The sequence below is a fragment of the Lampris incognitus genome, chromosome 2, assembly GCF_029633865.1.
Source record: "Lampris incognitus isolate fLamInc1 chromosome 2, fLamInc1.hap2, whole genome shotgun sequence".
In the NCBI taxonomy this organism is placed as follows: Eukaryota; Metazoa; Chordata; class Actinopteri; order Lampriformes; family Lampridae; genus Lampris; species Lampris incognitus.
This window is the reverse complement of record NC_079212.1, coordinates 85214760-85240525: the sequence shown is the minus strand read 5'-3', so window position 1 is coordinate 85240525 and position 25766 is coordinate 85214760. Positions and strand designations below refer to the sequence as shown.

Genomic DNA, 25766 nt, shown 5'->3' with positions numbered 1-25766 from the left:
ATTTCTGATTTTTCCCGTTTTCTCCCAATTTAGTAGCCAATCGATTCCTATTCTAGTTCTAACACCCGCCCTCGGCATCTCTCCGGCCGGCAGTCTGGAAGGAGACGCCTCGCCACTTCCGGGACAAGGCGACTCCAGGCCGAACCACTGCTTTTACCCCACACACACCCAGAGACGCATTCACGTGACGAACACCAGCCGACTCCGCCCCCCTCCCGAAGACGGCGCTGCCAATTATTGCTGCTTCACCGAGTCCGGCCATAGCCGAATCTGACGAGACCGGGGCGCGAACCCCAGTCCCCAGTGGGCAACTGCATGGACACAAAGCCAATGCTTAGACCGCTACACCACCGCGGACTCGTCACTGCAATACAACAGCAAAGCAAGGATGTCTGCTATTTGGGAAAAACTCCCAGCGGACAAAGATGGAAAGGAACTGCACTTCGTCAGCTGTGACAAATATGCAGAGGTTTTGACGTACAACGGGGCACAAGTCCGACACCGCTGGGTTGAGGTGACTTGCCTGCTCCATTCTCCACGGTCAGAGTAAGCTGTCTTTCAAAGATAAAGCACTGCACATAACCCTGCACATATTTAACAAGAGCCATCCCTCCGTCCCTCCGTCCATCCCTCCATTATCTGGACCGCTTATCCTGCTCTCAGGGTCGCGGGAGCCTATCCCAGGGGTCATTGGGCGGCAGGCGGGGAGACACCCTGGACAGGCCACCAGTCCATCACAGCCCCCCCCCCCTAGGGACACTTTAGTACGGCCGATTTACCTGACCTAAATGCCTTTGGGAGGAAACCGGAGCCCCCGCAGGAAACCCACGCAGACACGGGGAGAACATGCAAACTCCACACAGAGGACGACCCGGGACCACCCCCAAGGTTGGACTACCACGGGGCTCGAACCCAGGACCTTCTTGCTGTGAGGCGACCGCGCTAACCGCTGCGCCAGCGTGCGGCTATGACCAATAACCAGTGGGAAGGAACTGCGCAGATCAATGCAAACACTTGAAAGCAGTGGTTGTGTTATTCAGGTTATTCAAGGGTGCTGATAATGACCTTGAGTCCAACAACTCCACTCCCGGCGCCTTGCCTGCGCTGCCGTGGTCCCATTGAGACCCACTGAACACTACCAAGCAGCATCCCTCGAGCCCTTGCTCTCCAAGTCACCAATGTGTGCGCCTGACGTCTGGAGGAGCTGATGGGCACCAGTGAGCCATTAGCAGCATCCCGCCACGTGATGGACAGGAGGACTGCAGCGCCCCGGACTCCTGAAATGCGCTGCTGCGGATGCGGGGCCCACATGCAGGACGCAGCGGGGGCCCACATGCAGGACGCAACGTGGTGGTAAAGGTTTGTCATATGAATGCTTTACATAGTTCTGAATATTGTGTTGCAGGATACCTTGTTAGCCTATCTGTGTTAAATTGACACTAGTGCATAATTACGTTGACACTAGTGCATAATTACATTGATGTAAAACACTTTACGTTTCTCGGTGTCTTTTAACGCACTGATCAGGAGTAGGGCTCTTCTATTCTGTTCTACTCCCCTGTTCTTCTGTTCTCCTCCTCTGTTCTGTTCTCCTCCTCTATTGTTCTCCTCTTCTGTTCTGTTCCACTCCTCTGCATTCATACATAATACTTGGATGTATCAAAAATATTGCACCATTAATTGCACGAGTATCAATGTAATTATGCACAATTATCAATGTAATTATGCGCTAGTATCAATGTAATTATTACACTGGTATCAGTATAATTATGCACTAGTATCAATGCAATTATACATAAGTATCAATGTAATTATTGTAATAGTATCAATGTAATTATGCACTAGTATCAATGTAATTACACTGGAATCAATGTAATTATGCACTAGTATCAATGCAATTATACATAAGTATCATGTAATTATTGCACTAGTATCGATGTAATCATGCACTAGTATCAATGTAATTATGTGCTATTCTCAATGTAATTATGCGCTAGCGTCAATGTAAATATGCACTAGTATCAACGTAATTATTGCTCTAGTATCAATGAAATTATACACTAGTACCAGTGTAATTATGTGCTATTATCAATTGCTCTAGTATCAATGTAATTATGCACTTGTATCAATGTAATTAATGCTCTAGTATCAATGTAATTATGCACTTGTATTAATGTAATTAATGCTATAGTATCAATGTAATTATACACTAATATCAATGTTGTTATGCACTAGTATCAATGTAATTATGCACTAGTATCAATGTAATTATGTGCTAGTATCAATGCAATTATACACTAGTATCAATGTAATTATGTGCTAGTAGTATCAATGTTAAGTATGCTCTAGTATCAATGTAATTATGTGCTAGTATCAATGTAATTATGCACTAGTATCAATGTAAATATACACTAGTATCAATGTAATTATGTGATAGTATCAATTGCTCTAGTATCAATGTAATTATGTGCCAGTATCAATGTAATTATGTGCTAGTATCAATGTAATTATGTGCTTGTATCAATGTAATTATGCACTAGTATCAATTTAATTGTTGCTCTGTTATCCAGCGTAATTATACACCAGTATCAATGTAATTATGCACTAGTATCAATGTAATTAATGCTCTAGTATCAATTTAATTATACACTAGTATCAATGTAATTATGCACTAGTATCAATCTAATTGTTGCTCTAGTATCAATGTAATTATGCACTAGTATTAATGTAATTGTTGCACTAGTATCAATGTAATCATGCATTAGTATCAATGTAATCAAGCGCTAGTATCAATGTAATCAAGCGCTAGTATCAATTGTAATTATGCACTAGTATCAATGTAATTAGTGCTGTAGTATCAATGTAATTATACACTAGTATCAATGTAATCATGCACTAGTATCAATGTAATTATGCACTAGTATCAATGTAATTATGAACTAGTATCAATTTAATTGTTGCAATAGTATCAATGTAATTATGCACTAGGATCAATGTAATCATGCACTAGTGTCAATGTAATTATGCGCTAGTATCAATTGCTCTAGTATCAATGTAATCATGCACTAGTCTCAATGTAATTATTACACGGGTATCAATGTAATTATTTACTAATATCAATGTAATTGTTGGAATAGTATCAATGTAATTATGCACTAGTATCAATTTAATTGTTGCAATAGTATCAATGTAATTATGCACTAGTATCAATGTAATCATGCACTAGTATCAATGTAATTATGCGCTAGTATCAATTGCTGTAGTATCAATGTAATTATGCACTAGTATCAATGTAATTGTTGCACTGGTATCAATGTAATTGTGCACTAGTATCAATATAATTGTTGCACTAGTATCAATGTGATTAATGCACTAGAACGTAATTTCGCTTCGTTGTCACTGACAGGTATGCATCCCTTTGTTAATTGTACAGAGTAAAATATTGTGTTCTCCCTCTGGGATGAGAGGAGACACAAAATCAATGGAATTCTACTGTGCGGGCCCGGATGGTCAGACTGTTTGCAGGGCTCTACGCTGCACATCCATCACTGTCTGGTCTGGTTCAGCCACCAAACAGGACAGGGACAGACTACAACGGACAGTTAGGTCTGCAGAGAAACTCATTGGTGCCAACCTTCCCTCCATTCAGGATTCAAAAAAGGACTGGTTGTTAAAATCGCTAGTGTTTGCACTGCAACAGATTCAGTGGGGATCAAACTGGAGATGTCTGCCAAGGTGACATTGCCACCACCAGGACACAACATCAGTTGTGTACTTCAGCATCACTGGGTGTTTCAGCCTTTTATCACTAGACACCCTCCGCTGAGGCAGGCCCACCACAGGTTGATTGGTCCTGGGTGCGTGACCTGTGGTTAGCTGTTCACCCTGGCAGCCCAGACGGCGTCTCTCCTTTTGAGCCATATCTAGTGGCTAGTCCTCTCAGCAGTGTTGGCTAGCTCTTTGATTACTCTCCTGTGGGCCTGCCCCCTGACTCCTAGTTTCCTCAGGAGTTTTGCTGTGGAGCTGGCAACAAAGCCCCTACAACCCACCTCCACAGGGCGCACCTTCACCTTCCAGCCTCTGTCCTCTGCTTCGGCTGCTAGGTTGGCGTACCGCAGCTTCTTACGCTCGTACGCTTCATCGACTGCATCCTCCCAGGGGACTGTGAGCTCAATGATGTAAGCGAGCTGGTTAGAATTGGACCAGAGGACGAGGTCTGGTCGCAAGGTGGTTGTTGTGATCTCTGTCGGGAAGATGAGCTTCTGGCCTAAGTCCACTCGCATTTCCCAATCCCTGGCTGAGTTTAGTGAGCCTAAGTTGGGAAGTGAAGGGTTGGCCTTCAGTTTATTCCCCTCTCGAATGAAAGCTGGAAACTGCCGGGGCCCTTCCTGGTTGTTGAGGGGTTGGGCATTGATGGAAACCCTCTTGCAATCGAGTTCAGCTGCCAAGCACCTGAGCACCTGATTGTGTTGCCAGGTGTATCTGGACTTATACACCAGGACTTATACACCTCCAGACTCAGGAAACAGGCAGGCAACATCACTGCAGACCCATCACACCCTGGTCACAACCTGTTCCAACTCCTCCCCTCTGGTAGGCGCTACAGAGCACTGTACCCCCAAACAACCAGCTATAAAAACAGTTTCTTTCTGCAGGCTGTCATTCAAATGAACGCTTAACAGTCAGTAAATTCAACCATGTTGTATATACTGTACTGTACATGTTTTTATATACTGTACTGTACATGTTGTATATACTGTACTGTACATTGTACGTATACTGGTACACTCTGTAATAATAATAATAAATTAAACTTATATAGCACTTTTCTAATACTCAAAGTGGCTTTAAAATAAACGGGGTGAAACAAGACGACAGATAAACATAACACAGACATACAGGGGTGGATGGGAAGGGGGGCTACAAGAGGGAGTAGCGGCAGCCACACACAACGCCAGCAGTACTCTCCAGCTTGGACAGATATAAAAGAGGAAGAAAAACAAACATCATAAATCACATAAATCACAGATGCAGTCTGAAGAGGTGAGTCCCGACCAATGACCTGAATGTGGGCAGCCCGCAGCAGTGTCCGATGCGCTTGGGGAGGGAGCTGAGGGAGGGGGCAGTCGAGCGCTTGGTCCCCGGCCTGCCCCAGACCAGGGGTCGACGGGGGGGGGGGGGGGCACGAGAAGGCAATGGAGAAGAGGTGTGTCTTGAGACTGGATTGGAAGAGTGTGAGGGATTCTGAGTTTCTAGAGTTGGGGGAGTGAGTTCCAGAGCCTGGGAGCTGCTCTGGAGAAGGCTCGGTCACCAAATCCGCGGAGATTGGACCTGGGGGTAGAGAGAAGGGAGGCTGAGGTGGATCTGAGGGACTGAGAGGGTTGGTAGGGGGAGAGGAGGTCGGTGAGGTATGGGGGAACCAGTTGGTGAAGGGCTTTGTAAGTAAGAACCAGGATTTTGCGTTCTGGACCAGCTGGAGTCTCTTGATAGAGCTAGCACTGATGCCATAGAGGAGTGAGTTGCAGTAATGAAGGCGGGAGGAGATGAAGGCATGGATCAGTATCTCAGCAGCAGGGTGTGTGAGAGAGGATCTTATTTTCACAATGTTGTGAAGGTGGTAGAAGGAGGATTTGAACATTTGGCAGATATGTCATCTACCTCAGGCATGTCTTCTACACTCTGTCATGTCATCTACCTCAGGCATGTATGTCAGCAAGCTGCTAACATGTATTTCAGCATCTCTGATATATTCTTTGCACCACTGCACCTTATCAGCTCTTATTTCTCCTGTATAAGTCAGTCCTTGTGTATATATGTGAAGGTTGTTGTGTTGTAGTGTTGTTATTCTATGTTAAGTACACTGAGAGAGCCACGACACCAGAGACACATTCCATGTAGTGCAAACCTACATGGCCAATAAACATGGTTCTGATTCTGAATCTGATGCCGCAGGTTGACAAACCCTGGACTGGCTGGGCTCTGCTCGCTTTTTTACAACACTGTATTTAACCAAGAACTACTGACATATTCCCTTATTGCCCTGGTGCAATAGGGAGACTTATCAGTGATCAGCCTCTCTATTGCATCAGGGCACACCTGAGGCTGATCACTGATCAGCCTCAGGTGTGCCGAATTAACATACTGTGCTTGATACACTGGACTGGACTGGACTGACACAGACAGCGACACAGGCTCAGACACTGACACAGACACAGACAGTGACACTGACTTACACTGACACAGACACTGGCACTAACCCTGACACAGGCTGTAGCACCTGCGTGTACCGGCGGTACCAGGAGAGAAAGACAGACACTGAGAGACACTGTAAAATCAAAAGCCGATGTTCAACCACCTCAACTGTGTCTGCTTATCCATTCTGAACCTCCCAGTGGCACCAGTCTGGCCTCATTCTCAACCCTCCCAGTAGCACCAGTCTGGCCTCATTCTCAACCCTCCCAGTGGCACCAGTCTGGCCTCATTCTCAACACTCCCAGTGGCACCAGTCTGGCCTCATTCTCAACTCTCCCAGTGGCACCAGTCTGGCCTCATTCTGAACCTTCCCAGTGGCACCAGTCTGGCCTCATTCTCAACCCTACCAGCGGCACCAGTCTGGCCTCATTCTCAACCTTCCCAGCGGCACCAGTCTGGCCTCATTCTCAACCCTCCCAGTGGCACCAGTCTGGCCTCATTCTCAACCCTCCCAGTGGCACCAGTCTGGCCTCATTCTCAACCCTCCCAGTGGCACCAGTCTGGCCTCATTCTCAACCCTCCCAGTAGCACCAGTCTGGTCTCATTCTCACCGTCCCAGTGGCACCAGTCTGGCCTCATGCACATTTCAGAATGGTGCTTTTTTAAACATTTAAAACATTTACTTTTTTCTGTCATGTTAAAAGCCTCTCGATAATAAAGTTTTTTCAGGGTTGACCACATCTGTAATAATCAACTTCATGGTCCACAAAGCTGCTGTTGTGTAGGCCACATGCTCTGTACTGTTTTATTTTCTCTGCAAGGCTGAGAGTGGAGTCATGAGGAATTACAGGCACATATGATGCATTCCAGCATCCATTTATACTGAGCTGTGGAAGTTGACAGTATGCCCATATTGAGCTTGTTCCCCAGAAATCTGATGGTGCTCGTGATTTATTTTTAAAAAAAGGCACTATATAATTTACAAAATGCCATGTAGCAAGGGTATACAAATTCAAGAGTGAATATGAGTGAATATTCTTTACACGTTCGCGATGGTAAAAACATGAGGCCCCAAGTGAACAGGTTTCTGCCCTGAATTTCTATTCAAATGTGTTCCAACTGGGCAAACCTCTGTCGCAACAGGAAGGACTGTAGGACCCAGTGGTGAGCTGTGATGTCAGGAGAGGGGAGAGAGAGAGAGAGATGGGGTGGGAAGGAATCAGTGAAGGAGGAGTGAAGGATCAGGTTTTGGCATACACTCCACCCAGACACCATGTCTCCAAACCAGCAGCTCTCTCTGACTTTACATCTGACTATATGTCACTATATACCTGACTATATACCTGACTATATACCTGACTATATATCTGACTATATCTGGCTATATATCTGACTATATATCTGACTATATATCTGACTATATACCTGACTATATATCTGACTATATACCTGACTATATATATGACTATACCTGCTATATACCTGACTATATATCTGATTATATACCTGACTATATACCTGACTATATATCTGACTCTATATCTGACTATATCTGACTATATATATCTGACTCTATATCTGACTATATATCTGACTATATACCTGACTATATCTGACTATATCTGACTACTATCTGTGTGACTATATGTGACTATATACTATGTGATTGTATATGACGATATATGCCTATATGTGACTCTATATGACTACATGTGACTATATCTGATTATGTGTGACTATATGTATATGGCTATATATGACTATATGTGACTCTATATGAGACTATATGTTACTATTTCTGACTATATGTGATTATATATGTGACTACTACTACTACCTTCGGCTGCTCCCGTTAGGGGGCGCCACAGCGGATCATTCGTTTCCATCTCTTCCTGTCCTCTGCATCTTCCTCTGTCACACCAGCCACCTGTGTGTCCTCCCTCGCCACATCCATAAACCTCCTCACTGGCCTTCCTCTTCTCCTCTTCCCTGGCAGCTCCATATTCAGCATCCTTCTCCCAATATACCCAGCATCTCTCCTCCACACATGTCCAAACCATCTCAAGCTTGCCTCTCTTGCTTTGTCTCCAAACTGTCCAACTTGAGCGGTCCCCCTTATATAATCATTCCTAATCCTGTCCTTCTTCGTCACTCCCAGTGAAAATCTTATCATCTTTAACTCTGCCACCTCCAGCTCCGCCTCCTGTCTTTTCATCAGTGCCACTGTCTCCAGACCATATAACATAGCTGGTCTCAGTACCATCTTGTAAACCTTCCCTTTAACTCTTGCTGGTGCCATTCTGTCACAAATCACTCCTGACACTCTTCTCCACCCACTCCACCCTGCCTGCACTCTCTTCTTCACCTCTCTTCTGCACTCCCCGTTACTTTGGACAGCTGACCCCAAGTATTTAAACTCATATGGCTTCATCACCTCCACTCCACCATTCCACTGTCCTCCCTCTCATTCACGCATATGTATTCCATCTTGCTCCTAGTGACTTTCATTCCCCTTCTCTCCAGTGCATGCCTCCACCTCTCCAGGCTCTCCTCAACCTGCACCCTACTCTCTCTACAGATCACAATGTCATCCGCAAACATCATCGTCCACGGACACTCCTGCCTGATCTTGTCCATCAACCTGTCCATCAACATTGCAAACAAGAATGGGCTCAGAGCCGATCCTTGATGTAATCCCACCTCCACCTTGAACCCATCTGTCATTCCAACCGCACACCTCACCACTGTCACACTGCCCTCATACATATCCTGCACCACTCCTACATACTTCTCTACCACTCCTGACTTCCTCATACAATACCACACCTCCTCTCTCGGCACCCTGTCGTATGCTTTCTCTAACTCCACAAAGACACAATGTAACTCCTTCTGGCCTTCTCTATACTTCTCCATCAACATTCTCAAAGCAAACATCACATCTGTGGTGCTCTTTCCTGGCATGAAACCATACTGCTGCTCGCTGATCATCACCTCTCCTCTTAACCTAGCTTCTATTACTCTTTCCCATATCTTCATGCTGTGGCTGATCAACTTTATACCTCTGACTATATATGTGCCAATATGTGACTATACTATATGTGACTATATGTGACTATAAATGACTATATTTGTGACTATATGTGACTATATATGTGACTATGTGTCTATACATGACTATATACGTGACTATATGTGACTATATATGTGATTATATGTGACTATATCTGACTATATGTGACTATATATTTGACTATCTGTGACTATATATCTGACTATATATGTGACTATATGTGACTATATATGTGACTATATATGTGACTATGTGTCTATACATGACTATATATGTGATTATATGTGACTATATATGTGACTATCTGTGACTATATATCTGACTATATATGTGACTATATCTGACTATATGTGACTATATATGTGACTATCTGTGACTATATATCTGACTATATGTGACTATAAGTGACTATATCTGACTATATGTGACTATATATGTGACTATCTGTGACTATATATGTGACTATATGTGACTATATGTGACTATATATCTGACTATATGTGACTATAAGTGACTATATCTGATTATACGTGACTATATATGTGACTATCTGTGACTATATATGTGACTATATGTGACTATATGTGACTATATATCTGACTATATGTGACTATAAGTGACTATATCTGACTATATGTGACTATATATGTGACTATCTGTGACTATATATGTGACTATATGTGACTATATGTGACTATATATCTGACTATATGTGACTATAAGTGACTATATCTGATTATACGTGACTATATATGTGACTATCTGTGACTATATATGTGACTATATGTGACTATATGTGACTATATATCTGACTATATGTGACTATAAGTGACTATATCTGATTATACGTGACTATATATGTGACTATCTGTGACTATATATCTGATTATACGTGACTATATATGTGACTATATATGTGACTATATGTGACAATATATGTGACTATAAGTGACTATATCTGATTATACGTGACTATATATGTGACTATCTGTGACTATATGTGACTACTATATATGTGACTATATCTGACTATATCTGACTACTATATATGTGACTATATGTGCCAGACAGGGCGGGTCCATTATTCAGAATGACTAATGCTTCGCGTTCCATTACCACATTTTGCACAACTCTTTTCCAGACTCTCGTTTACAGGGTTTGAGATCATTTTCCTGCCACGAATATCAGTATTGCATAAAATCACGTGTTGACTCATACCTGAGTAGCTGATCATCTTCAGGCAAACGGAGCTGATTTTCAAGCTCCATTTGGTGACTCAGGTATAGCAGGACAACAGATGACATTCTTGCACTCTATAATGTACGTACCTCACAGGAAGAAATAGACTGAGCACAAGCTTTCTTTAAGGACAGGTAACTTGGAAAACAGAGAGGGAGCAGATGTTCACGTTTCACCTGATGCTTAGTTGACTTGAGGAAGTTGTGGTATACACGTGGTGAGAGGAGATTCTTCTCCATGACCTACAGTCACCTAACATGCAGCTTTTCTTCGCATTCTGTTTGCCTTTGAAGGTATGGCAAGATTGTCTCCACCAAGGCCATCTTGGATAAAACCACCAACAAGTGTAAAGGTGAGTCATGCAGGTCGACAGGTTCTTCATTCAGTCATTACACACACACACACACACACACACACACACACAACCGTATATATATACACTACCGTTCAAAAGTTTGGGATCACCCAAACAATTTCGTGTTTTCCATGAAAAGTCACACTTATTCACCACCATATGTTGTGAAATGAATAGAAAATAGAGTCAAGACATTGACAAGGTTAGAAATAATGATTTGTATTTGAAATAAGATTTTTTTTACATCAAACTTTGCTTTCGTCAAAGAATCCTCCATTTGCAGCAATTACAGCATTGCAGACCTTTGGCATTCTAGCTGTTAATTTGTTGAGGTAATCTGGAGAAATTGCACCCCACGCTTCCAGAAGCAGCTCCCACAAGTTGGATTGGTTGGATGGGCACTTCTTTGAGCAGATTGAGTTTCTGGAGCATCACATTTGTGGGGTCAATTAAACGCTCAAAATGGCCAGAAAAAGAGAACTTTCATCTGAAACTCGACAGTCTATTCTTGTTCTTAGAAATGAAGGCTATTCCATGCGAGAAATTGCTAAGAAATTGAAGATTTCCTACACCGGTGTGTACTACTCCCTTCAGAGGACAGCACAAACAGGCTCTAACAGGTACTATTTAATGAAGATGCCAGTTGGGGACCTGTGAGGCGTCTGTTTCTCAAACTAGAGACTCTAATGTACTTATCTTCTTGCTCAGTTGTGCAACGCGGCCTCCCACTTCTTTTTCTACTCTGGTTAGAGCCTGTTTGTGCTGTCCTCTGAAGGGAGTAGTACACACCGGTGTCGGAAATCTTCAATTTCTTAGCAATTTCTCGCATGGAATAGCCTTCATTTCTAAGAACAAGAATAGACTGTCGAGTTTCAGATGAAAGTTCTCTTTTTCTGGCCATTTTGAGCGTTTAATTGACCCCACAAATGTGATGCTCCAGAAACTCAATCTGCTCAAAGAAGTGCCCATCCAACCAATCCAACTTGTGGGAGCTGCTTCTGGAAGCGTGGGGTGCAATTTCTCCAGATTACCTCAACAAATTAACAGCTAGAATGCCAAAGGTCTGCAATGCTGTAATTGCTGCAAATGGAGGATTCTTTGACGAAAGCAAAGTTTGATGTAAAAAAAATCTTATTTCAAATACAAATCATTATTTCTAACCTTGTCAATGTCTTGACTCTATTTTCTATTCATTTCACAACATATGGTGGTGAATAAGTGTGACTTTTCATGGAAAACACAAAATTGTTTGGGTGATCCCAAACTTTTGAACGGTAGTGTATGTATGTATGTAGTATGTATGTATGTATAGGTGGCACGGTGGCGCAGTGGTTAGCGCGGTCGCCTCACAGCCAGAAGGTCCTGGGTTCAAGCCCCGGGGTAGTCCAACCTTGGGGGTCGTCCCGGGTCGTCCTCTGTGTGGAGTTTGCATGTTCTCCCCGTGTCTGTGTGGGTTTCCTCCGGGGGCTCCGGTTTCCTCCCACAGTCCAAACACATGTAGGTCAGGTGACTTGGATGTACTAAATTGTCCCTAGGAATGTGTGTGTGTGTGTGTGTGTGTGTGTGTGTGTGTGTGTGTGGGCCCTGTGATGGCCAGGCGGCCTGTCCAGGGTGTCTCTGCGCCTGCCGCCCAATGACTGCTGGGATAGTCTCCAGCATCCCTGCGACCTTGACAGCAGGATAAGCGGTTAAGACAATGGATGGATAATATATATACACATACACACATATGTCTATATACACTCACCGGCCACTTTATTAGGCACACCTGTCCAACTGCTCGTTAACGCAAATTTCTAATCAGCCAATCACATGGCAGCAACTCAATGCATTTAGACATGTAGACATGGTCAAGACGATCTGCTGCAGTTCAAACCGAGCATCAGAATGGGGAAGAAAGGTGATCTAAGTGACTTTGAACGTGGCATGGTTGTTGGTGCCAGACGGGCTGGTCTGAGTATTTCAGAAACTGCTGATCTACTGGGATTTTCACGCACAACCATCTCTAGGGTTTACAGAGAATGGTCCGAAAAAGAGAAAATATCCAGTGAGCGGCAGTTCTGTGGGTGAAAATGCCTTGTTGATGCCAGAGGTCAGAGGAGAATGGCCAGACTGGTTCGAGCTGATAGAAAGGCAACAGTAACTCAAATAACCACTCATTACAACCGAGGTATGCAGAAGAGCATCTCTGAACGCACAACACGTCGAACATTGAGGCAGATGGGCTACAGCAGCAGAAGACCACACCGGGTGCCATTCCTGTCAGCTAAGAACAGGAAACTGAGGCTACAATTCGCACAGGCTCACCAAAATTGGACAATAGAAGATTGGAAAAACGTTGCCTGGTCTGATGAGTCTCGATTTCTGCTGCGACATTCGGATGGTAGGGTTAGAATTTGGCGTCAACAACATGAAGGCATGGATCCATCCTGCCTTGTATCAACGGTTCAGGCTGCTGCTGGTGGTGTAATGGTGTGGGGGATATTTTCTTGGCACACTTTGGGCCCCTTAGTACCAATTGAGCATCGTGTCAACGCCACGGCCTACCTAAGTATTGTTGCTGACCATGTCCATCCCTTTATGACCACAGTGTTCCCATCTTCTGATGGCTACTTCCAGCAGGATAACGCGCCATGTCATAAAGCTCGAATCATCTCAGACTGGTTTCTTGAACATGACAATGAGTTCACTGTACTCAAATGGCCTCCACAGTCACCAGATCTCAATCCAATAGAGCACCTTTGGGATGTGGTGGACCGGGAGATTCGCATCATGGATGTGCAGCCGACAAATCTGCAGCAACTGCGTGATGCTATCATGTCAATATGGACCAAACTCTCTGAGGTATGTTTCCAGTACCTTGTTGAATCTATGCCACGAAGGATTAAGGCAGTTCTGAAGGCAAAAGGGGGTCCAACCCAGTACTAGCAAGGTGTACCTAATAAAGTGGCCAGTGAGTGTATATGTGTATATATAGTCACACACATACGGCAACTGCACCTCAGTAGACCAGAAAGCTCTGCAGCGGGTCATCAAGGCGGCCCAGCATATCACCGGTACCCAGCTCCCAGCCATAAAAGACATTTATCACAAACGCTGCCTTCGAAGGGGTCTGCGCATCAGCAGAGATCCCACCCACCCCAACCATGGACTGTTCTCCCCCCTGCGCTCTGGGAGGCGCTACAGGAGCCTCAGAGCCCACACTACCAGGCTCAAAAACAGCTTCTTTCCCCAAGCTGCTGCCCACCTGAACCTGGCTACCCACTGAATGTCTGTAGATATTTTTAAATATTTTGTACTCCAGCTCTTTCTTTAACTTATTTTTAGCTTTTGGTCTTCATGTGTGTATATCTTATACTGTGTTTGCTGTTTTTGTCTGTGTCTCGCTTGCACTGTTTGGTGAAGCCACAGCCCTCATTTCATTTTTAACATGTGCCTGCACATTGTTTTTAATGACAATAAATTGAATTGAATTGAATTGAATTGAATTGAATATCTACAGACCCTCATCATTCATCTTTTCCGTGGACATGCTTTGATCCATCTCAATTTGAGACCTGACAAAATTATGTATTATTTGTGTAGACTGCTGGGCCCCCTTTTATTTATGAGTGTGGTTACTTATTCTTGTCGGTACAATAATTTTAACGTGTTTTTTGTTTTACCCCCAATTGCAAAACAGGGTATGGCTTTGTGGACTTTGACAGTCCAGCAGCAGCCCAGAAGGCCGTCACATCGCTGAAGTCCAGCGGTGTCCAGGCTCAGATGGCCAAAGTAAGTCTACTATCTCCTGTTCATGTCTATTGTAAAAGATGGTGTAGAGTCATTCCTTATGAGGCCCATTTGTGACAACCCATGTCGTCTACTGCCCTCTCTCTTTAAAGATGCACCTCTTCTCATCACCATGGCATATTGAGTTTAGCAGGTCTGGTTCAGCCGGGCCTCGTCGTGTCATTTCTGTTTAGTTTTACTTCACCACTGTTGAAATGTTTGATTATCAAATAGTCCACTGGGCCGTTTTAACCAAAATTTGAAGACACGGGTGATGTCAGCCTCTTTCTCACACAAGCAGACAAAAACACACACATGTGTATGGAAATGGGCACAGACCAACGTATGCAGACACACACTTGTTAATTCTCTGTCATCTCAAAGGTAAACACGTTGAACCCTGATTGGCAAGGATTCAAGACAAACTCAGAATTCAAGACAAACTCAGGATTCAAGACAAACTCGGGATTCAAGACAAACTCGAGATTCAAGAAAAACCCAGGATTCAAGAAAACTCATGATTTAAAACAAGCGCGGGATTCAAGACAAACTCAGGATTCAGTACAAACTCAGGATTCAAGACAAACTCGGGATTCAAGACAAACTCATGATTCAAGAAAACTCATGATTTAAGACAAACTCATGATTCAAGACAAACTCAGGATTCATTACAAACTCACGATTCAAGAAAACTCATGATTTAAGACAAACTCGGGATTCAAGACAAACTCACGATTCAAGACAAACTTGGGATTCAAGACAAACTCACGATTCAAGAAAACTCATGATTTAAGGCAAACTCACGATTCAAGAAAAACTCACGATTCAAGACAAACTTGGGATTCAAGACAAACTCACGATTCAAAAAAACTCATGATTTAAGACAAACTCGGGATCAAGACAAACTCACGATTCAAGAAAACTCATGATTTAAGAAAAACTCGGGATCAAGACAAACTCAGGATTCAAGACAAACTTGGGATTCAAGACAAACTCACGATTCAAGAAAACTCATGATTCAAGACAAACTCGGGATTCAAGACAAACTCGAGATTCAAGACAAACTCGGGATTCAAGACAAACTCAGGTTTGTAGAGATGTGTGCTTGTCTTCACCTGGCTTATAGATCCACGAATAAAGGCTGGCTGGAAAGGTTGGTGGCCAAACGTCCTGTTAGCTTGACTTGTGAAGGTGTTCAGGAATTGAAGCTGTAATAAAGACTGCTTGAGTTGAGGTTGTGAAGCACAAAACCTAGTTCATTAAATCCACACTGCACTTCCTTTATGTTCTTTGAGATTAAGGTTTCAATGTTTCCCATCCAGACTTTTTTTTTTAAACGGTCTCCCCTCCCTGCCCTTCCTTTCCCTTTCCTTCCTTATTACCCTGAGTTGTTTGATTCTGTTCATCCCCTTTTCACTTCCCGGCCCCTCTTCATTGCTCCCTCCTCCTCCTCCACACCAGTGGATGTTGCTAACCTGCCCTTGTTGTGCAGCTTGTAGTGGCTCTTAGTCTAAGTGTCTGCACTCAAAGCGACTCTTGTTGGCCTGTTAAGCTGATCCCTCTGTGGCTCTCAGGCTCCCCATTGAGGGACCCTAGGGGAGGGTGCCCCTACACCCACCATCAATGGGACAGACACAATGGGCCGGCATTGTCTGTCAGCTGGGCCTAGGCCTAGGGCTGACACTAGCACTTAATATACTCCACTCCGGTGTTCCTACTCCCCCACCCTCCTGTGTCCTGCACCCACACAGACCCACTGCAGTGCAACACCAGGGTGTCCCTCCACCCGGCCCAGGACACACTGTAACACATGCATCTGCCAGCAGACTGGCACTGCTGCTTCTGCAACCAAACACAACGCTGGAGTTAAGTGCTGCCCCCAGCCCATCCTGTGTATCTCGAAACCCTACAACCACAACTCCACACCAATGCTTACTCCAGCCTACACGACATGTGCGCAGTCAGAGGTGTTTTGATATCTGCTGCAAAAACCTAAAAATACACAGAGGGCTCCACGTCAGTGGGTTACTTAAGGTCACAAGTACTGGCCGGTTGTCTGATGTCAACTGGGGTGGGAGAGTATCGGATGATATGTCCCAGTTATGTCAACTTTTTTTTAAACAGTAAAATATTCCCTCTTGCACTTCCCTCTGGTTGTTGAAGGGTGTGTTGTTCTCCGTCAGAGTCAGACACACATGTTTTAAACTTTACACATTCACAACCACACACTCACAACAACTCTGTGTGTGTGTGTGTGTGTGTGTGTGTGTGTGTGTGTGTGTGTGTGTGTGTGTGTGTGTGTATATACATCTTTGTTACATCTTGGATACCTTTTTCTGGTATAAACACCGAGTTTTTCAGGACCAGTAGTCCTTGTGGGGACCAGAGCCTGGTCCTAATGAGGCAACACATCATGTCTTGGGTCCTGGGTAAGGTTCTGGGTAAGGGCAGGGGTAAGGTCCTGGGTAAGGGCAAGGGGTAAGGGCAGGAGTAAGGTCCTGGGTAAGGTCAGGGGTAAGGTCCTGGGTAAGGTCCTGGGTAAGGTCAGGGCTAAGGTCCTGGGTAAGGTCAGGGCTAAGGTCCAGGGTAAGGTCCTGGGTAAGGTCAGGGCTAAGGTCCAGGGTAAGGTCCTGGGTAAGGTCCTGGGTAAGGGCAGAGGTAAGGTCCAGGGTAAGGTCCTGGGTAAGGGCAGGGGTAAGGTCCTGGGTAAGGTCAGGGCTGAAGTCCTGGGTAAGGTCCTGGGTAAGGGCAGGGGTAAGGTCCTGGGTAAGGTCCTGAGTAAGGTCCTGGGTAAGGTCCTTGGTAAGAGCAGGGGTAAGGTCCGGGTAAGGTCCTGGGTAAGGGCAGGGGTAAGGTCCTGGGTAAGGTCCTGGGTGAGGTCCTGGGTAAGGTCCTGAGTGAGGTCCTGGGCAAGGGCAGGGGTAAGGTCCTGAGTGAGGTCCTGGGTAAGGTCCTGAGTAAGGTCCTGGGTAAGGTCAGGGGTAAGGTCCTGGGTAAGGGCAGGGGTTTGAGTTAGGCTGTTCACAATGAATGGAAGTCAATGCAATGTCCTAACAACAATAGCTGCGCAAACTTGTGTGTGTGTGTGTGTGTGTGTGTGTGTGTGTGTGTGTGTGTGTGTGTGTGTGTGTGTGTGTGACTATAAGGGAAGGGGAACAATAGCAGGGTTATAAATAGAGCCATTTTCACTTCCCAGCACCTCCCTGTTCAAATTCAGATGTCAGGTCATGCACACTACTTTTCACACACACACACACACACACACACACACACACACACACACACACACACACACACACACACACACACACACACACACACACACACACACACACACCAAATCACAGTCGTCTACACACTGATATATGTGAGAGCTGGCACAGATACCAGTGCGTGTACAGTGCATGTACAGAGCGTGTACAGTGTGTGTACAGTGCTTGTACTGTGTGTGTGTGTGTGTGTTTGTGTACAGTGTGTGTACAGTGCTTGTACAGTGTGTGTACATTGCATGTGCAGCGCGTGTACAGTGTGCATACAGTGTGTGTACCTTGTGTGTACAGCGTGTGTACTGTGTGTACAGAGCGTGTACAGTGTATGTACAGTGTGTGTACAGTGCTTGTACAGTGTGTGTACGGTGTGTGTACAGTGTGTACAGAGCGTGTACAATGTGTCTACAGTGCGTGTACAATGTGTGTACGATGTGTGTACAGTGCGTGTACAGTGTTTGCACGGTGTGTGTACAGTGTGTGTATGGTGTGTACACTGTGTGTACAGTGAGTCCAGTGTGTGTACGGTGTGTACAGTGCGTGTACAGAGCATGTACAGTGTGTGTGCAGTGTGTGTACGGTGTGTGTTCAGTGCGTGTACAGTGTGTGTACAGTGTGTGTAAGGTGTGTGTAAAGTGTGTGTACAGAGCGTGTACAGTGTGTGTACAGTGTGTGTAAGGTGTGTGTAAAGTGTGTGTACAGTGTGTGTACAGTGCGTGTACTGTGTGTACAGTGTTTGTACAGTGTGTGTACAGTGCGTGTACTGTGTGTGTACAGTGTGTGTACAGTGCGTGTACAGTGTTAGTACGGTGTGTATACAGTGTGTGTACAGAGCGTGTACAGTGTGTGTACTGTGCATGTACAGTGTGTGTGTACGGTGTGTGTGCAGTGTGTGTACAGTGCGTGTACAGAGCGTGTACAGTGTGTGTACAGTGTGTGTACGGTGTGTTTACAGTGCATGTACAGTGTGTGTGTACGGTGTGTGTACAGTGTGTGTACAGTGTGCGTACAGTGCATGTACAGTGTGTGTACAGTGTGTGTACAGTGTGTGTAAGGTGTGTGTAAAGTGTGTGTACAGAGCGTGTACAGTGTGTGTACAGTGTGTGTACAGTGTGCGTACAGTGCATGTACAGTGTGTGTGTACGGTGTGTGTACGGTGCGTGTACAGTGTGTACAGTGCGTTACAGAGCGTGTACAATGTGTGTACAGTGTGTGTACGGTGTGTTTACAGTGCATGTACACTGTGTGTGTACGGTGTGTGTACGGTGTGTGTACAGTGTGTGTACAGTGTGTGTAAAGTGTGTGTAAAGAGTGTGTACAGTGTGTGTACAGTGCGTGTACGGTGTGTGTACGGTGTGTATACAGTGTGTACAGTTCGTGTAGTGTGTGTACAGTGTGTGTACAGTGCGTGTACTGTGTGTGTACGGTGTGTGTACAGTGTGTGTACTGTGTGTGTACGGTGTGTGTACGGTGTGTGTACATTGTGTGTACAGTGTGTGTACAGTGCGTTTACAGTGCGTGTACAGTGCATGTTCAATGTGTATACAGTGTTCAGTGTGGAGCTGACAATAGGGAAAATAAAGAGCAGTGTAAGAGTCCGTTCAGCAGGACTCGGTGAAGTGTCTCTAACTACACAGGTTTAATGCTGGTGTGAGTGTGGAACAAACTGTTTTCTTCCCTCAGATGAGGAAGAAGAAGCTGGGATGAAGAAGGGAGGGTTTATTTTGTGGTTGTGTCGTACAGCCTGGCACTCCTGTGGGTTTATCTTGATCACGACCTTGTCCAGGCACCAGTGTTGCATAACGGCCTGGTGTTGCCTCACTCACAGCGGATCCAAATTGAGAGACTGGGCCACCATGGGTCCATACTGAGAGACTGGACCACCATGGATCCATACTGAGAGACTGGACCACCATGGATCCAAACTGAGAGACTGGACCACCATGGATCCAAACTGAGAGACTGGACCACCATGGATCCATACTGAGAGACTGGACCACCATGGATCCAAACTGAGAGACTTGGCCACCATGGATCCAAACTGAGCGACTGGGCCACCATGGATCCAAACTGGGAGACTGGGCCACCATGGATCCAAACTGGTAGACTGGGCCACCATGGATCCAAACTGAGCGACTGGGCCACCATGGATCCAAACTGAGCAACTGGGCCACCATGGATCCAAACTGAGCGACTGGGCCACCATGGATCCAAACTGGGAGACTGGGCCACCATGGATCCAAACTGGGAGACTGGGCCATCATGGATACAAACTGAGCGACTGGACCACCATGGATCCAAACTGGGGGACTGGGCCACCATGGATCCAACCTGGGAGACTGGGCCACCATGGATCCAAACTGGGAGACTGGGCCGTCAGCTTGCAGGGAGGCTTACAGGGTGACGGGCAGGCCAGTGACGTAGGTGATACATGTCTGTCCAGGATAAAATTTAGATCTCCTCCTCGGGTCCGTCTAGTCTAGTGCTCTGCCTGCGTGCTGCGTCTGGCGGTGTGACCGTGTGAAGAAGCAAGACAGAAATAAACAGCATTGTTAAGCACAGACTGAAGGAAAGGTGGCAAAAGAGAGGGAGGAAGAGAGGACAGGGCGGTGGTTTTACACAGTTCAGAGGAAAGCGGGAGAAATTAGGTGTGCGGGAAGGAACAGCAGAGACGAGACAATAATTTCAAGACTCGGATTTGGACACACTGGACTAAACAGTACACTTTTCAAACTAGCAAACACAACACAGGCAGCAGTGACGACTGTGGGCCAGAGGACACAGCAGAGCATGTCGGGATATGTTGTCCGACATGTGAGGCAGAAACAAGGCGTCTGACTCAACACCTCAGGGAAAGAAAAGCACAATTTGATTTAGTAGATATTCTACAGAAGAATTCAGCTGAGTGTTATAGAATCTTGTTTTAGTTGCTTAGATTAACCAATTTCATTGTGAACATTTGAGTTTTGCTTTTTTGGGGGGGGGGGGTGTAACTAATAGACCGTTTGATCGACTCTCCATACCAGCTGGAGGCGGTAATGCACCAGTTCGTTCTTTGCCAACCGCCAGTATCAATTACCCCACTCTTTTTGAGGCGTCCCGTTCACGATACGCGTCCCGTTCGCTGCTCCACCCCCTCTCTGCCGATCCGGGGCACCCCCGACTGACCAGAGGAGGCGCTAGTGCAGCGACCAGGACATATGCCCACATCCGACTTCCCACCCGCAGACACGGCCAATTGTGTCTGCAGGGACACCCGACCAAGCCGGAGGTAACACGGGGATTCGACCCGGCGATCCCATGTTGCAGGCAACGGAATCGACCGCTACGCTACCCGGGTGCCCAGAAGAAGAAGAAGAAGAAGAAGAAGAAGAAGAAGAAGAAACTGTTTGTCCATGTAGACTTGCCGTAGTTTGATTTGCGCTGTAAAAATTGTAAGTAGAACTGTTGTTGTTTCTCCTCTGTTCATTTTTATCTGCCTCAACCCGGAAGAACACACGTCTGTCCCGTGATGTTTGAACCCGGAAGAACACACGTCTGTCCCGTAATGTTTGAACCCGGAAGAACACGCGTCTGTCCCGTGATGTTTGAACCCGGAAGAACACACGTCTGTAAGTAATCCGTGGTTTTAATTTGCATAATAGTTATCGGGAATAGTTGCTAGTGTGGTGGACACGTATTGGGGACAGAATTCAACCCAGGAACTAAGGGTTAAGTCATGGTTGCCCTGGCAGGTTAACGCAGGGTTAAGTTATGGTTGTCCAGCCAGTTTTCTGGTTATTCTTGCCACCTCCGCTCAGTCGAGCTGTGGTTTTGTTGTCTCTCTGATTTACCGTGGATTAAAGAAAGTTGCCTACACGGCTAAAGTGTGAACCTACGGTCTTCTCCGTTCCTTCGGCTCTACACTGGTGACCCCGACGTCGGTTTTCGGATAAGTTTTCTGAAACCACACACATTATGGCTACGAACGCCGTTGCAATTAAACTGCCGGAGTTTTGGGAGTCTTCCGCGGCTACATGGTTCGCGCAGGCTGAGGCACAGTTCGCGCTCAGAGACATAACAGCAGACGAGACCAGGTACTATTACGTAGTGGCAGCGCTGGGGGGCGCTACGGCTTCCAGGATAAGCGGTTTCATAACCAACCCACCGGCCGATGGTAAATACGCCGCACTTAAACATATCCTCCTTGAAACTTTTGAACTGTCAACAACGGAGAGAGCACGTCGCCTCTTCGCAATTCAGGGCTTGGGAGATGGCAAACCATCGGAGCTAATGAGCAGGATGTTAAACCTACTGGGTCAAGAAAAGCCATGTTTCCTGTTTATGGAGCTGTTTCTGCGCAACATGCCGCCCCACGTCCAGACTGCGCTCGCTAACTCCACCATCACTGATCCCCGTGAGCTGGCAAAGGAGGCTGACCGATTCTTCGTCGCTACACAACGTTCCTCCCATGCCGGGGTGCTGGCTCCTACCTTCACTGGCCCCCCGCCGACATCGCGGGCGTGGCCCGACGGTGGCGCCACAGCATCAGACCGCTACAAGCCCTCTGGACTCTGTATGTACCACGCTCGATTTGGTGCGAAAGCTAAACGGTGCCGTTCCCCCTGCAACTACAGGCCGACGGGAAACGAGAGGGCCAACACTCAGTAGTGGCCATGAGTGTTGGCGATACGAGCAGGCTACTCTTCATCCTTGACACCATCTCCGGTCGGCGATTTCTTTGTGACACGGGCGCACAGAGAAGTGTGCTCCCTGCTACTGACGTCGACATCATGGGCGGGGAGCGGGGCCCCCAGTTGGCGACGGCTGACGGCAGCCCTATCCACACCTACGGCGTGCGGTCTGTAGAACTGTGTTTTGGTGGACAACGTTTCACGTGGGAGTTCGTCATGGCCAATGTAACGCTTCCCCTCCTCGGAGCTGATTTTTTGTGCGCTTACGGTTTGCTAGTGGACATTCAGAACAGCCGTCTGGTCGATGCCTTAACCTTCTCCTCCTTCGCATGTACGCGGAGGGAAGCGGCCTATGCAGGTCTAGCCAACTCTCTCTCAGAGGCAGACAAGTTCAACCGCCTCCTCGCTGAGTTCCCTGACCTCACCCAGCCTACCTTCTCTGCACCCACCGCTAAGCATGGGGTGGAGCATCACATTGCTACGAAGGGGCCCCCGGTCTACGCCAGAGCCAGGCGTCTCGACCCCGCCAAACTCGCCATTGCCAAGTCTGAGTTCGAGCACCTGGAACGCATGGGGATCATCCGCCGCTCTGACGGCCCGTGGGCGTCCCCACTCCACATCGTCGCTAAGCCTGATGGAGGTTGGCGCCCATGCGGGGACTACCGCCGACTAAATGACGCCACCACGCCCGACCGCTATCCTGTCCCGCATATCCAGGACTTTTCTGCAAACCTGTCTGGCAAATGCGTCTTCTCAAAAGTCGACCTGGTCCGTGGTTATCATCAAGTTCCCGTGCACCCCTCAGACATCCCCAAGACAGCGGTGACTACCCCATTCGGCCTATTTGAATTCCTACGAATGCCATTTGGACTCAAAAACGCGGCCCAGTCCTTTCAGCGGCTGATGGATTCAGTGCTCCGTGGCCTTCCTTTCATCTTCGTCTATTTGGACGACATACTCATCGCCAGCGCCTCCGAGGAAGAACACCTGTCCCATCTTCATGCCCTCTTCACACGCCTCAGCCAGCATGGGCTGATCGTCAACCCGGCGAAGTGCCGGTTCGGGCTGACAACCATTGATTTCCTCGGGCACCGCATCACTGGGGACGGGGCAGTCCCCCTGCCCTCAAAGGTGGAAGCGGTGGCGGCCTTTCCGCGCCCCCAAACAGCTCGTGCGCTCAGGGAGTTCATCGGGATGGTGACATTCTACCACCGCTTCATTCCCCGAGCCGCCTTTATCATCCGGCCACTGTACGAGGCGCTGAAAGGCATGTCCCCCAACCAGGCGGTCGACTGGACAGCAGAGCGGGACCGTGCGTTCACCGAGACTAAAGCTGCGCTCTCCCAGGCTACCCTGCTAGCGCATCCTTCACCTACAGCGCCTATTTCCATAACCACGGATGCATCGGACTATGCTGTTGGTGCGGTTCACGAACAGTGGGTGGGGGGGGCTTGGCAGCCTTTGGCCTTTTTCAGTCGCCAGCTTACACCCCGAGAGCGCAAGTATAGTACTTTTGACAGGGAACTCCTCGGTCTCTGGCTCGCCGTCCGGCATTTCCGTTTCCTGCTAGAGGGCCGCGAGTTTACTGCGTACGTGGACCACAAGCCCCTCACGTTTGCCATGTCCAAGACGGCCGAGCCATGGTCCGCTCGCCAGCAGCGACAACTCTCCTACATTTCGGAATTCACTACCGACATCCAGCACGTCGCTGGTAAGTCTAACCAGGTAGCTGACTGCCTCTCTAGGGCAGTGATTGGAGCGGTCCACCTAGGCCTTGACTATGCACAGATGGCTGCTGACCAGGCCACGGACCCGAGCATCCTCCGTCTCCGGGCCTCCGACACGGGGCTCCGCCTGCAGGACGTTCCTTTCAGCGACACAGGTGTCACCCTCCTGTGTGACGTCTCCACAGGACAGCCCAGGCCCATCGTCCCGCACAGCTGGAGACGCCCCGTATTTGAAGCTGTGCACGGCCTCTCTCATCCAGGCGGTAAGCCATCCGTGCGCCTGACCTCTGCTAAGTTTGTGTGGGAGGGACTTAAGAGAGACGTGAAAGCGTGGGCCGACTCGTGTGTTGCCTGTCAGCGGGCTAAGATACACCGCCACATTAAGGCGCCCCTGGAACGCTTCGCAGTGCCGGAGAGACGATTTGACCATGTCCACGTCGACCTGGTTGGTCCCCTACCCCCCTCCCATGGGTTCACCTACCTCTTCACTGTGGTGGACAGGACTACGCGCTGGCCTGAAGCTGTTCCCCTGGCATCCACGACGTCTGCTGATGTGGCCCGGGCTTTTATTGGGTTGTGGGTCTCACGTTTCGGTACGCCTTCCGACCTTTCATCTGACCGCGGGCCACAGTTTACCTCAGAGCTATGGAATGCTGTGGGTGAGGCTCTGGGCGTCAAGCTTCATCGCACTACCGCCTACCACCCTCAGGCGAACGGCCTATGTGAGCGCTTCCACCGGTCCATGAAGGCTGCGCTTCGGGCTACTCTCAAGGACTGCAACTGGGTCGACAAGCTCCCATGGGTCATGCTGGGCCTGCGGACCGCCCCGAAGGAAGACCTACAAGCCTCCTCTGCGGAGCTGGTGTACGGCACGCCGCTGCGAGTCCCAGGCGATTTCATGCCCAATGCAACGCGTCCCTGGTCAGCTGTGGACCAACGAGCCTCCTTGCTGGACGGGGTCAGAGCTTTCACACCCGTCCCTACCGCCCAACACGGCGCTCCGGTTTCCCAGGTGCCCCCAGGTCTGCAGTCAGCGGACTACGTGTTCATCCGTCACGACGCACACCGCCCCCCTCTGCAACCCCCTTATGACGGCCCCTTCCGCGTCCTGGAACGGGGAACTAAGCACCTGATGGTGGATTTTGGGGGCACGGCCGAGCATGTTTCAGTGGACCGAGTTAAACCCGCACACCTGGACTTGACGCAGCCGTTGGAGTTAGCCCAACCTCCTCGTCGCAGTCGTCCCCCGGCTCCGCCTCCTCCCCCCGTGGAGACCCGAGCTGCCTCTTCTGCTCCTCAGGCCGACCTCCACAGGCCCGCGTCAATGCCTCCCAGAGACACTCCGGCCCCTGTTATCCGGAGCCGCCGCGGACGGCCGGTCGTCCCCCCGCGCCTGCCTGACTTCGATTACTAGGGCGAATTTTGGGGGGGCTCATGTGGTGGACACGTATTGGGGACAGAATTCAACCCAGG

At 47.6% G+C, this 25766-nt stretch overlaps 1 protein-coding gene across 4 annotated transcripts in view; it reads left to right on the top strand.

Annotated features, from left to right (window-relative positions):
* Window positions 1-25766, top strand: part of LOC130106905 (RNA-binding motif, single-stranded-interacting protein 2-like) — a 223290-nt gene that overhangs the window by 160571 nt on the left and 36953 nt on the right. For all 4 annotated transcript variants that reach the window (XR_008809778.1, XR_008809779.1, XR_008809777.1 and 1 more), the window contains exons 3-4: window positions 10795-10853; window positions 14539-14630. Coding sequence is in view for 1 of the 4 variants with exons in the window: in XM_056273217.1 (XP_056129192.1) it covers window positions 10795-10853; window positions 14539-14630 (151 nt within the window). In the remaining 3 variants the exon portion in view is untranslated. The remainder of the gene's footprint in view (window positions 1-10794; window positions 10854-14538; window positions 14631-25766) is intronic.